At 36.6% G+C, this 14,425-nt stretch overlaps 2 protein-coding genes across 2 annotated transcripts in view; both read right to left on the reverse strand.

The window, feature by feature from the left end:
* Positions 1-233: 233 nt before the first annotated feature.
* SLC25A31 (solute carrier family 25 (mitochondrial carrier; adenine nucleotide translocator), member 31) lies at positions 234-10,595 on the reverse strand. Its single transcript, XM_010564505.1, is given in 9 exon segments — positions 234-464; positions 3,406-3,540; positions 3,797-3,951; positions 5,249-5,288; positions 5,290-5,367; positions 7,868-7,897; positions 7,899-7,996; positions 9,166-9,352; positions 10,536-10,595. Coding segments are annotated over 9 exon segments (1,014 nt in total).
* A 1,935-nt stretch (positions 10,596-12,530) lies between these two features.
* Positions 12,531-14,425, reverse strand: part of INTU (inturned planar cell polarity protein) — a 51,492-nt gene continuing 49,597 nt past the window's right edge. Inside the window, exon 16 of the mRNA XM_010564502.1 lies at positions 12,531-12,764. Coding sequence (XP_010562804.1) covers positions 12,653-12,764 — 112 coding nt within the window. The 3' untranslated portion in view covers positions 12,531-12,652. The remainder of the gene's footprint in view (positions 12,765-14,425) is intronic.

Consider the following 14,425-nt stretch of genomic DNA (forward strand, 5'->3'; position numbering starts at 1 on the left):
GTGTAACATTCAGTATGAATAAAATTGAAACATTTAGAATTTTAAACAAGAGGCAAGTATTTTCTTGGATTTGTTTCTTGAATGAAACTAAGACAGTGCTCTTTAGTTCCCTCATAACAAATTATTTAATTTAGTACATGCTTAGTCACAAAAACATCCAACAAATAATTTCTTAAAAGTATTGTTTGTATAACATTTAAACTAAAAATATGCTATGCAAACAATGAGAATTGTCATGAACACTGTACAAACGATAGATGTCCACTCACTATTTTAATCAGATCCTGAACTCTCTGAAACATCAAGATTAAAAAGTCCTTAATTTTGTCATAAAGAACTAGCTCTAAGGCACCTCCTGTTCCACAAAGGATGTTGGAGAATGCTTCGCAGAAGAAAGCACTAAGCCCCTCTCGATTGTATACTTTCATAAAGCAGTCAATGGTTCCTTTAGACTGACGTTCAGTCTCCCTGCTCTGCACACAAATAATATAATAAGGACAAATCATTACTGCACTGCGCTGAGAAAGAAACTTAGATGCCCAGGAAAATTTGTCTTTCTTTAGTAAAGAACACTAAGGAACTTGTTCTTAATGTTTCACTTTCTGCAAAGGAGTGATTTTTTTAACTAATGTTTATGTGATGTAATGCTCTGTTAGCTGGTTCCAATAGCTAAATTTAGAAAGGTTGTGATCCTTCTTCTGACGCTTCTTTTAAGCTTTACTGGGCAAGTAGAAGGCTTAGGAATTAAATGAGGTCACTCCAGTCCTAAGGGTGCTCTGAATTGTTTCAATGCTATTAAAACTTCCACAGCTCATTTTCTTCCTTCTTTAGCACCACCGAAATATTTTTATACCAAGTAGATTTCAGTTCGTTAGTAATCAGTAGAGTCCTCTAAAAAATGTTAAGGTCTTGACAGGCACAACAATGGAAAAACATAGGAAGGCTAAGGAAGAGCGCTGTCCAGTTTTCATCTAGCCCACCTTGTTTCTGAGCATAAATTTGCTCAACAAACAAAAACAAAGCAAAAAGAAGGATTTGTTAGAGACCTCAGCACCATGTTCACTAAAACTTGCTTCAGGTGCTTACAGGTGAAGGAAATAAAGGCTGACAAGCAGCAAATGTCCATGTACACACGCATATGACCATTTCTGGACAAGTCAGAGCTTAAAGTACTGAACCCTCCCTTCAGCTTTTTCCAAGTGTAGTATGACTGAAAATCACACCAACTCCTTTAATGTTTGAAAATTTCAACAGCAGAGTCGAGACAGCCCAGAGGAACACTGTCGTAGCTGTTCCTGCACAGCAGAGCACCTGGGAAATGCTCTTGCCCACTGTGGAACTCAGCATAATGACGACAGCAAATCTCTCAGATACTCTGAGTAACACCACAGATCTGACAAAGTGTTTTTTTGTGTATGTGCTTGGTGAACTGTCAGACAGTTCCTGTTTGGGAACTGCAGTCTCTTCAGGATTTGAGGACTGGATTAGGAACTGGCACTTGTTTTTGTCTTCACTAGCAAAAAACAAGTACACTTTTCTTTTGAGAGATTAATCCAAAATCCGTATCTTTAGGTGAAATTCTACTGGAAAGACGACACTAGTTTTTTTACTTAATGGGGAAGATTTCCCTTAAAATATCTACAACTTCAGTCCACCTGCAATATCAAGGTTAAGGTTCTAGAGTCTATAATGGCAGAAAGATAATCTTGCCTACTTCAGGCCTTTGTGATATACTCTGCAGCTAATAAAGTGACCTTTGAATTTTCTGATGAAGACAGTGTTATATTTTGTTACATCTTCTGTTAGGAATCAGGGTATGAGATCACTATAGATTTTTCCTGAACATAATAAATGCAGGAAATACATCTATGATAAATATTCACATAAATCAATATTAAAAAAGCATAGTAACGTAGCTAGAAAGCATTTAAAATATTTTGGTTTGCATCAACATGAATATATGCAAATGAAAGGATATTTGGTAATGGTTATTACTGCTTAGCTGACAGAAGTCAACTTTACTGAAAGCAGTAACTGTACTGTGCTCATTATTTCAGACCATTATCCCATCCGGCAAATATACTTTTAACTGAAGAAATAAAAGTGGCTATATTAAATTCAGGGCTTCCTCTTGGATCAGAATAAGCGTCATGGTAAGAAATTGATAAAAATCGTACTAATCAGCTTTATTTGTACCTGAAGCTTTAGAACTACATGAATGAAACAAGGACACCGCATTAAATATATTTATACATCCACAACATATATACCTACTCTCATTCTCATCTTTTGTGCTAGTAGACCCATTATCTTATTTCATATGATTATAATGTATGTTTTTAATAATCTTGATGCTATTCTCTATCCTCATGGTAAGTTAATTACCAGAAATACAGGTGATTCTTTGATAAGGCCTCAAGAGGCACAGCACTTACGAATAAAGACAGCATTAACTGTAGGCTTACTGCTGATTAAGCAGATAAAGCAGAATCTGAAGACAGTGAAATCATATTTAGTCTGAAAAGAAGTCAGTAGTGCTAATGGTGTTTGCCCACTGTAAGCTTCAAGGTTTCTGATATTTAGGACAGATTACCAGAGGTATGCAGGCATTACGTAAGAATCTAAGTATCCCCTGAGATTCTTTGAAAGCACCTAAGCAAGTTCTGTGCCAGCATTTATTCGGATTTTCTTTTGACTTTCTGGAATCCTGGGAGACAAGAAGATACTCTTGAAACAAAATGTAGAGATACTTCTTTGGAACTAACAACTCCTTTCTATTATCAGATGGCAAAACCTCCTCAGGGATGCAGGGAACAAGGTCCTGATTTTTCAAGAGTGTTTTTGTGGGTTTTGATTTTGTGTTTGAGGATGATCTTCACAGCAAGAATTTATCACATTAAATGTACTTCAAATGCTACTGAACCACCTAGTAAAATTACCTAATAGCTAGCAACAAGATCCAACATTAATTGCTAATAATATACTATCATATCCATCACATGCTGAGAAGTAATTTTCAGCTTGTACTGAGCTTTGAAGATTACTGATTCTACCTCACACCTGAAGAACAGCTGTGTGCCACAAAGGTTATTTTTCTAATTGCATTAGCTGGGATAATAAAGGATATTATTGTACCCACAAACCTGTCTCCAAATATCTGGCTTCTGAGTAGGAAAAAGAAAACAGATGCTGTCTTTCTACTAAAAGCTCTCACAAAGCTGTGAACTGTTTTACCAGACTCCCACAATACCATTATGGAATTTTTCTTCTTGTCTTTCTGAAGATGTTTCCACTTTTTTCCCTGAATAGAGTCTTGCCTGCTGTAAGGCTATACAGCGCTTCAATTAGTACATTAAACTTCAAAAATCTAGTAAGTAATTTTCACAAAAGAATTGCAAGTTAGACGGTACCTGCATGCATCATCCTGTGTCTCCTGACAGCGTCAAAAGGGTAAGACAGCATTCCTGAGCAAGTAATCACAACTTGAGCAACAAAAAAGGAAACAATGAATGGAGTTTGCTTTGGATTTGGCAATAATCCCTGCAAAATAAAACAAAAATGGAAACCTGTACAAATTCCGTAATATATGTGTCAAATCCAGCAGATATCAAGTATAGTTTTGATCATTTCTGTTGTTAATCCTACTGTGAAATGACTTGGCTCTTCAGTAATATACTCTATTGAGCAGAGTAACTGTAAAGACAAAAGCTGTAACTAGCACCCTCATTAGTTCATAATAAATATTTAAAATATGATAAAGATTTAAAACACATGCATGTTTGTTTGTAAAAGCTACCTTAATGGTGTCATAACACCCAAAACGGGAGGCTTGGTATACAATGATTCCCTTTATGGAAATGCCAAAACCCTGGTACAGGCCAGTAAGTCTATCTGCTTTTGCAATTTTAATAATACAGTCACCAAGTCCCTGGAACTGTCGCTCAGCAGCACCTAATATAAAAGAAATTTATGCACATGGTTATGCTTTACAGAAACCCTTCTCTTTAGTACAAACTACTCTGCATGACTGAAACACTTAACTTTATCAAAATTACATGAAAAACATAGTAGATCATTGTTTCCTCCACTTATGAACGAAGCATAAAGAAGAAATCGAGACACATGGATGGATGAAAACAGTTTATTCAAATAGATAGTGGTATCCAGTTGCTGAAACACTTTCCGGTCAAATAACTACCATTCCAATATTGTCCTCGTTCAGCAGAGTGCTTATGTATGAATTCTCTTACCCTCTCTCTGAAAAGAATTTTTTCTACATAATACCATGCTTTCACTTCCTCCCCCCACATTCATACTCAAATTTATTAGAAGTGTTACTCGTTTCAGCTTTTCCCTATAGTGGAACACTAGCCACAAACTGTGAGAAAGTTAAAGAAATCAATTTTTTATATCTGTAGATTCTTCATCTGTTTCTGCATTCCACAGGTAACTACACCTAAGCTCTTAGGATTCTCTACAGGTAAAAACACAGCAAGCAATAAACCGATCTTTGAAAGAACTTCAAACTGTACACCTTCTTATACCGAAGGTATCATGAAAATATAAATTTGGCCCAAGTACTGGGCACAGAAAGCAATAGGTAGAGTCAAGCAGCCAATTCCTAGGACAACCCTGCACAGCACAGACACCAACTAGAGTTAACTTGTCCTGTTATAGGCAAATCAGGAAAGCCAACAACAATACAGAAAGCAGAGATTTCTTTCTTTCTGCTACAAAGCCTTCCACATACTGTTTTCAGGAAATCAATTTTATCTATCTGAATGAATGAAACATACATCTAGATACATATACTACCCAAAAGCTTTGTTGAAAATCTTCAGTTGATACTCTTGATATAGAGCAATGATGGTAATAAGGTCTTTAAATGACACCCCATAAAACCACAGGTCAGCAAAAATTAAACTCCCCTAGTTTGTGGCATCAAGAGTTGGCAAAATTCAGTTAAACTTTTCCATACAGAATCTAAAAATAACGCAAAACTTTGAGAGATATGCTATAGCACTATTTCCAAAGAATCCTCTTTCACTCACCTTCATCCTCTCCTTTTCAATAAAGATCTTACATTTCTTAATACTTTTAAGTTTGTAATTGTGCAATGGTAAATTTTTAAGTAATAGAAAGAATTCTAATACTGTTGAATATTGGTCTACCTCTAAAATGAAGTAAATATAAACAACCTGAGGCACATCAGACAGAACTGAAACTGCCATTTAAAAGATTTCACTACCTTTCCCAATACCAGCAGCTAAATTAGTTCATGTGAAGTCTTAACGGGTATACCACACACATGGATGTTGCTCCTGCTGCTCCACCAGAAGCCAGCTTTGCCAAAAACCATTTCCAGAACTGAAACACAAAAATTGCTGTATACACTGACCTTTGTTGTAGATACTAAACAAAACCTTAAAGCATGCAGAGTAAGAGCTATCTAAAACATGCATTATTTACAAAATAATAAAGAAACATGGCAGTCTCAGAGTAAGACCTGTATTGGGGTATTTCAAAATTTCAACTTGTAAAGATTCCCTGGCTATTCTTACATTTATTAAAAAAATATTTATAAGCTATTTTCTTTTTCAACTTCTGAATTATATGGTGTTCCTGTGACCCAGATAGCAGATAACATCTTTCTCATCTATACCAGTCCTTCGTAACAACTGGCCTGTGTATCAACTTGATACACAACAATTATGCATCAACTCTCCATGATGGGGGAATGGGGAAACATGAAAATCAAAGTACTTACTTTCACTGTAGCCCATACTATTTACCAAACAAGAAAAAGCTAATCACAGTAGAAGAAACATTTTGCATAACATTTTTAGGTGGCGATATCTGACATAGCTCTGTTGACTTAAACAGCGTCACAGGTACATCTTGTGTAGTAAATGCAGACCATGTAGATGTACCCAAAATGACGACTTATTTGCTGCTTCAGTAACAGCAACAGTAGAGCTATAGTAGTATGGAGTCCAGCATAGCTTAACTGCCCTAATATTCTATTAGTTGTACAGAAGACTTTGCAACCTGCCTTAGCTCATCTTGCTGCATAAACTGTTGCTACTTGTAGTAGCAAGCCTGAGAGGAGGCAGCTGCAATCTGAAGATGCTTGACTGTGACAGTATTACCTTCAATAGCAAGTGTCTGGCACACAGATACAGCCTGTCTTCTTTAACAGAAGTTCCTTTGCAGTTTAGTTCCCACAATCTAAAGGTTTTAGTCATTATTATTTTTTTAAAGATAACCCAGCTAAGTAAAAACTAATGCATGGAACCATATTGTCTTTCCCATTTTCTATCCTGCACAAAACATGTAAAAAAGCATCCAAACACGCTGAGCTCCAACATTGGACATGCTACTCTGCTAAACACTATACTTCTAAAGAAATTAATCTTGATTGCTATTCATGGAATGTTTCTAAAATTTGAGGCACAAGCTCATACACATGTAAGCCATCTGGAAACACTTCTAGGAGATGGAAAGGAGATTTCAAGAACTATAAACACGGTTATTTACATCATGCATGTTTTACTTTTTCCACTGTAAGAAAGGAAAGAAAACAGCAACCTTAAACTCTTTACATACAAAGTGACTGTAATTGAAAAAGGACTGCTTAAGAATTTGCATGCAATACCAGGAGATTAATCAAACTTTAATGACTGACAGCATTCCTCCTGGTCAGCACCACCAGAAAAGCCTGTGGCAAGAAAAGTTTCTGGCACTGCAGTAAAAAACTGTCAGCAAGAGAAAGCACAGAACACTGGATTTTTGTTTAAATTATCAAAACCTAACCAAAGAAATCCTAAAACAGATAACCTAAGACAGACACAAATAAAACAGATTTTCCAGCTATTTTCACATGAAACAAATTAGATATGAAGAACTTATTTTCCATTCTGCTGATATGAATGAATTTTATGTAATTTGTCAAATGCCAATATCAACATTTCACATTCCGAGACCAAGATTTCTTGTAATTAATTCCATGGGTGTAGACCCCTATGTCTTTCAATCCATCCAAGTTAAGGGACCTTCCCCAAGTACACAGTATTGCAAGGTAAGGCAGCATAGCCCAAAAGTTTAATTGCCTTTTGGAGCTATACCCTAAAACTGCTACTTTTCTGGTGCATTGTACAAAACTAAGTTCTTAAAATGCATTAACTATTGATATGTTTCTAGCCTTACATGTAGAAAGAAATCAGTTTCCAGTGTGAAGCATTACTTATCCACAGCAGTAATATGTGCTTTACTATCTGTAAGTTTTTTCTGACACTTACATGCTAATAAATATCAAGAAAATAATGTGAAAAAAATTAAAATGAGAGACTCCTGCTTGAGGGATACTACCCAAGAACTTCATATATTAGAATAAAAGCAGCTGAAATGTCACATAAGTGAAATTACAAACATAAAGGGTTTTGAGACTAGAGAACATGTTAATGCAATCTGAACCGTGAGAATGTAATTTGCGGTTTTAGACAAAGCCCAGAAATGTAGATGTCCGAGTCTGTAAGATTTTTAATATCCATCCTAATACTTGCATCAATTAACTCCAAAATCATTACGTCCTGAACAAAAAAATTTTGACTGCAGTTACAAGCAGTTATTTACATGCACCTCACAGTCATTAATCATTAAAGATCAAACCCCAGATTCCATTACCTTCAACAATAAGCTACACACTAAGCCGTGCTCGCTCTTCCTCCTGTTATAAAATAAGCTCATTACAAAACCTTATCAATATACCACCACTAATTACCAACCATGCTGAGAGAAAGAATTGCACAGCTCTTGACCAGATCTAGTTTGCTTATTAAACAGAACTAACATGCAAGAGATTATTTACCTGTTTTTCTTCATCCACTTTGGACGTAAAAAATCTGTTTGTATTTGTCCTGAAAAGCAAAGTTTAGAGCCTGTGTTGGGAAATACTGTATAACATTTGCCAAATTGCCATGCCAAAAGCTGAAAAATCCTACAGAAAAAGAAACGGATCTTTAAAATAACATTTCCAAAGTTTATGCCTCAACAAGTATATTATTCCTTCTTTTGTTTCTACTTTAGTATGAGCTGTAACAAAGGCCACAAATGTTCTTTTTCAAGTCCTTCATTTTTCAGACTTTTGGTACTGGAAATCTGGATTTATTCTGACACTTACGAACAGATGTATGCATTTGGTGTTAGCACAAGCAAATGTAAAACTGTACATGAAATAACGCTGAGAAATAGGTAAGATTGCCAGCTTCCTTACTTTATACATTTCTAAGACTAGGCATACCTATGTAAACTGCAGTCTGGAAACTGCAGAATAGAAGAGTATTTCACAGAACTGTATAGAAATGGTTTTCCTGAAGTAGCCTGCCTATGCATTTTCGCTTCCATAGGGGGTGCTCGCACTCCATATTATAGCAATGACAAACGGTTTATACAGGCATCAGAAACCTGGTAGCACTTCTGTAATTATATTATTCTTCTAAATTAAAGAAAGGGTCCATTTGGACACTAAGATAAATGCATAAGAAGCTAAATGGAACTGAGGAGGTAGTGCAGGAGCAAATCTTACGTGGATTGTGAGAAAAAAAAAAAAGTATGTGAGGATGTTCACAGACATTGGGCTGTCTGGCCATGTTATGGACTTTACTAAGCAGTGACAACAAAGTGATCTCTGTAATGTGTAGCCATGCTCTTCATTCAAACTTACTAATTTTTTTGTGTTACCAGGAATGAAGGCAAAGACTCCTTAAGGACAAAGAAAACTCAAAACTGGGGTTTCATTTCTTATTTTGATCATGCTTTCCTACACATTGAGGATGCCAAATAAACACTGCTTTTTAAAAGTATCAGAAGGAAAAGTTTAAGGGTATTTTACGCTGTTCACAAATACCAGTGAGCATGACTTTGCCACTACCAAATAAACCAAAAAAATCCTGTGGGGACGTACCCAGCAGTAACCCCCTCCTCACCACCTCCTCCACTGGTATCTGTACTCCTTTGAGTGCCCACAGCCCACGATGGATGCTCCATCGCCATTGTTTCAAAGGCATTTTTAAAAGATTTTTTTACAAGGTTTGGGAGAAAGAAGGCAAGATGCAGGGACTGGGGAGCGGCCCAGGGGAAGAGGCGGCGGTGGCCGCGCGTCCCTACCTTGCTCCCCGGGGATGCGCACGAAGCAGTCCACCATGCCCTTGTACCGCTGGTCTGCCGAGATCTGCTTGGACAAGGCCTGCACCTGCAGCAGCAGCTCCACCTGCTCCACAGGCGCCACCGCCATCTTGGAGACAGCGGCCACCACGCCGCTGGCCAGCAGGTCCCTCCCGAAGGAGAGGGAGTCCTAGGGGTCCTCGCCCTGCGGGGCCGCCATGGCGCATGGCACCGCCCCGGCCGCCCCCCACCGGTTCCTCTTCTTCCTGAAAAGCACGCGGCTGGCGGGCACCTAACTGGCTTCTTTTTCCTCAAAAGTTAAAAGTTGATGGTCTCGGGGTACCCAGGAGCTGAGTCGCCTCTGTCCCCCCACCGTTCCGGGCCCAGAAACCGCGCCATTTGCTCCTACTACACGGATCCGTCCCTTCCAGGCAGTGCCACCCTCCCTGAGCTGCAGGCAGCAAGCTTTCCAGATACCTCAGGAACTTTCCAGAAGCTTCTGTCAGCTGTGGGAACTGGCCCCTCTCCCCAGATCAGCAACTAGAGACTGGAAAACCAGGTAGCAAAGGGTAGTTGTTGATCATATTGAATTATGAGTTAATAAACATGATATATGACAAGTAAATGAACTTCAGACATGTTAATTATACCCATTCCATTGCAGGTCAGATGTACCAATTCCTTCTAGATTGCTGATAGCTTTTTTTTAATTGCTTTACCTCCCCTGCATCTCCTGACTTTATGACTAATGAAGGCATGAAACACCATGGGTTTTGTTGATGTTTTAAAATGATAACTTTTGTTTCTTGCATTCTCTTGACATGAGTAATTTTAACCCTGGTACTCCATTGATTTGTTGTATACCACATTGCTTTGCTAATAGTTTTTTAAGCAATAATTTAAAGGCAAAAAAAATTATTTCTCTTAAGCCTTACTACTACCACCATTTTAACTCCTTTAGTAGCTTCCCCTTATCTATTCCTCTTGACATTAATTCTATACACTGTTTCACAGCCATAATCTTCCTCAAAGTTACAAAGCTACAAGATTTGTATCAAAGATACCTGATAAAAATCTGTGTTCTGTAGGAAATGAAATCGTATCATCCTTTGGGGTTCTTTTTAAACATACTCTTTACAAATCTGCAAGATACAGTCTCTTCTCAGTTGACTAACAAAGTAACCAATAAAAATCTCCTTAACTGTAGTATCAACATGATTAATGCATATTTTGCCATGTTTTGTTGCTGAACTATACTGGTTTGAGTATAAAAGTTGCACCATACTCAGATGCCCATAATTCTGTTTCAGGTACAGTTTCTTGTGAAGGAGCAAGCCAATCTAAATACCTGATTGATACCACAGGAGTCCCACCTTCCTTCGGTTCTTCTTTTCTCCATGCACATCTGCATATTCACACTGTTTCTTCTGCATTGATTCAATTGTGTTTGTCCCAGCTGAGTCAACAGTTTAATACACTACGCTGGCAGCAGAGTAACCTAGGTCTGACTAAACACAAGGATCTAGATAAAAGTTAGCTGTCCTCTTTTTTAAAGCATTCAACTGTCTTTTTTAGCATTCAAACCCAACCTTTAGAAGACCGAAACAAGAGACAAACATCAGCAAAATTACCCTTTTCCATACAGATAGACACTTATGTGCAGAAACATACATACAGGTTCTGTAAAAGCTGTTAAACCTGCTAAAAGCACTGCATCAAAGACTCCTTGCTTTGCTATGTTACTTCTTCCATCTACAATGAAATCTAATATTCAAAGCCCACATATTTTAGACTTTTAAAAGGTGCTGTTCAGATGTTATCCATACTATTACAACTTTTTATATCTCAAACAGAGTAAATCTCACATCACTTGATTTACAGATGGGGAACAAATCTAAATCAGTTTTAATCTCAAACTGAAATACTCTGTCTCATCTTCTAGGAACCATAAATTCTAGAGACAGCTGATTAACAAACCTGCAATCATATGCTTACACTTCAGCCCTAAGACTTCTACTGCTGGGAATTAAAACAACTGTTGAGTGATTCAAGACAAGCTGTGAATCCCTCTGTGAGAGTGGGCAGTTAAAAGCATTTGACTGACTATTTTAGAAGTACTCTAAACCATGCAATTTACCAGTGAAAACAAGATCTAAAGATTTGATTCATGAGAGCCTACGGAACTGAATTTACTTTCCTGAATACTTAAGCTTTTTGATCCCATTGTTTAAAATGCAACTTTAGTAATGCATTTTATGAAAAGCACTCATTAAAAGCAAGTAGAAACAGCAGAAAGGGGAAAAAAAAATGCACTGTTGATATGGAACATGAGGAAATGCTATGCGGATGACCAGATCTAAATAAGCTGGCTGAGGGTACAAAGACCGCCCCCAAAATCTTACATTTTTAACTAAACTTCAGTAAAAAAAAGCTTTAGAAGCAGCTGGTCTGTAGATTACAAAAATTGTAACAATTTGTAGGAAAGCTGATTTTTGCAGAAGAATTCTGATTTTGCAAACATACTGCCTTCTCTTGCCTTATATGGAGGTAACATAACATTTTTTGTAATAGCCAGCTGTAAATTGCAGAAGACCTAGCCAAATAAATATTGTTTAAATAAACAAAAGAGAAAATATCTTAAGTTAAAACACACAGAGTAACACTTTACTGGTCTTCGCCAAATATAATTTTTTTATTATGAAATTATGAATATAATATAAAATTGGCTGAGTCCAGGCATAGGTCTTAAAACCATCACCCCACTGCCCTCCATCTTCTTTTGTGCTTTCAAAATTGTGTTTTAACAAATATAAGTATTATTTATAGTTGAACCTCATGAAGTCAAGTAAAACATCAACTAAATGCTCAAGTGTGCAGGAGACCACACTGGCAAAAATGATAAGCCATTAGTTTTGTGTGGCTAAGTGCCATGAATTGGCTAAAAGATTTCTTTTTTTTTTTTTTTGATTAACACAGTACTACTGAAAACATTCAGTATTTTTCATGCCCTTAGAGGTGCAAAATTTTAATTAATTGGAAAACTTTTTTTTTTTTTTTAACTCCATCACCAGTTGCCAGATACTCAGAGAGTACTTTGAGGATATCAGCTTATCATTTTACATTGCATATTATACACACTGAACAGCAGTGAATGTACAAATTATGTGATGTTTTCATGTAATAAAAGTTATGATTGGGATAAATAATTCAACAGTACATAAAAATAAGAATTTTGGTTCTCTGAAATCTTTTTAAGTATTCGATTGATGAAATCATTAGAATCATCACTGAAGTTTTACCTGTGTCATTACCAGAAGGTAGTTTTTTTGTTTTTTGTTTTTTTTGGTTTTTTTTTTTTTTTTTTTTTTAAAAAGCATTTGAAAGATACACCATGGGTGGGCACCACAATTGAGTTCATTTCTCTTTATATTGAAGTACTTTAAAAAGATGACAACACCCTACAGGATGGCTGAATGTTCAGGAGACTCATCTATGTAGCTAATCCGAAGGACAGTTTAAAGGCCAGTTCAACAGCAGCTTCTGTGACTGAGTCATGAAAACAGACGTAACACTCCTGAGGTTTTGGATGTAGAATGAGTCTCCTGGAAAAAGGGAAAGGAAGGAAAAAAAAATCATCATAGGTGTTAGCTTTTTGTTTGTTTGATATATTCTGGTTGTACTCTGAGGTTTCAGTAAGATGTTAAGAACAACTGCTGTGTAAGACAGCTAGCAAATGTCTGTGGCTCTCCTGCATTATCTTACTATCTTCAATACATTAGATTTTTAAATCAAGTTATTCTCTGCTCAGTTTTCTCAACACTATTATGGAAAAAAAATCTTCAGGTTTTCAGGGTCTATTTGTATGGTACTGGTGTGTTTGCAGTCATCCAAGTTTCCAGGCGACAAGCTGCAATCAAGGTACCTGGGAGCAAGCCCCAATATTCACATATTCACTGATTTTTTACACTTAATACATCTAGGTAGGTACATTCCCACATGTTAATCTAATAAGCTCTTTCAGGGAAAGAGCTAAAATAGGAAAGCTGTTAATACTTGTGCATAACTGTGTGTAGCATTATAGCATAGCATATAGCTCTGCAAATACTAATGGACTACCCTTGATTTAACATGTTGTTTGATAATGCAGAATGAAAAATTATTTTTTAAAAGACAGCAACATCAGTGCAAACACTTTTAAATGTTTAAAGATCTTAATTTTTCCAGACCCAAGCATAGCACACAAACTGCAGTTATGTACATTCATGGTGGGAAACAATTGTTTTTCTTTTTAAACATCTAACTTGAAGGCAAACAGGTTGAACAAAAGCTCTGTTAGAGGATTTCTACATTATTATTCCTGGCCAATATAGTTACCTGTGGATGATGTTTCCTCTCATTCTATCGGAAAAAAGTTCTTATGCCATATTCAGAAATGTATTTTGCCATTTTCTTTCCTATTTGTGCAATAGTTGAACTAGTCGAAAATTCTAACTTAATAAATTAATCAAGCATAATCGTTTATCTTCCTTTCACTCCATGACTATACTGAATTTGTTTTTCATATAGCTTCTATTTAACTGGGCATTTGCATTTTAGTTTCTATTTATCTAATTGGAATACCAAATACAGAAGATGAATGTAGAGAAGAAAGAAACATCCTGTTGAGAATGACCACCCTTAATAAGACTGTCTGCCTACTGCAGCTAAAATCTAGACAGCACAAAATACAGCAGATGGAGGAAAGAATAACGTATGAGAAGTGGCCACTGAATAGGGCTTACTGACCTGGACTTAAACAATTACAACATCTGATACGTTCTGAATTGTGAAGAAGTGATACATACTACTTTTTCATTGCACCTGATTTTAATTACTTCAGAAAATCCATTATTTTTAATATTTATTGCCTAGGGCAGTATGCTGTTCTGCCATGTAAATAAGGCTTAGCTATGTAGTAATAACTATATGCATCATTAAGAAAATTATTTAAAATTAAGTTTAAATAACAACACAAACCACAATTCATTTACAATGATAATGGCAGAACTTTGAAAGCAAATTGAGGGAAGAAAACTCCCTCTCCAAAATATCTCAAACAGACTGGTAGGTTGATTTGATCTTCCCAATGAAAAAAAACCCCATCAACCAACAAGTACAGCTGTTCACATTACCTCTTTGTATCACTGAATCAGCATTATGCATGGAGACAAGACAGGTAGGATGGACTTGCAAAGCAGGGAATGGAGAGGTCAGAAGGAGTGCA

This window comes from Haliaeetus leucocephalus, unplaced genomic scaffold (assembly GCF_000737465.1).
Source record: "Haliaeetus leucocephalus isolate CR32 unplaced genomic scaffold, Haliaeetus_leucocephalus-4.0 Scaffold181, whole genome shotgun sequence".
NCBI classification, from domain to species: domain Eukaryota; kingdom Metazoa; phylum Chordata; class Aves; order Accipitriformes; family Accipitridae; genus Haliaeetus; species Haliaeetus leucocephalus.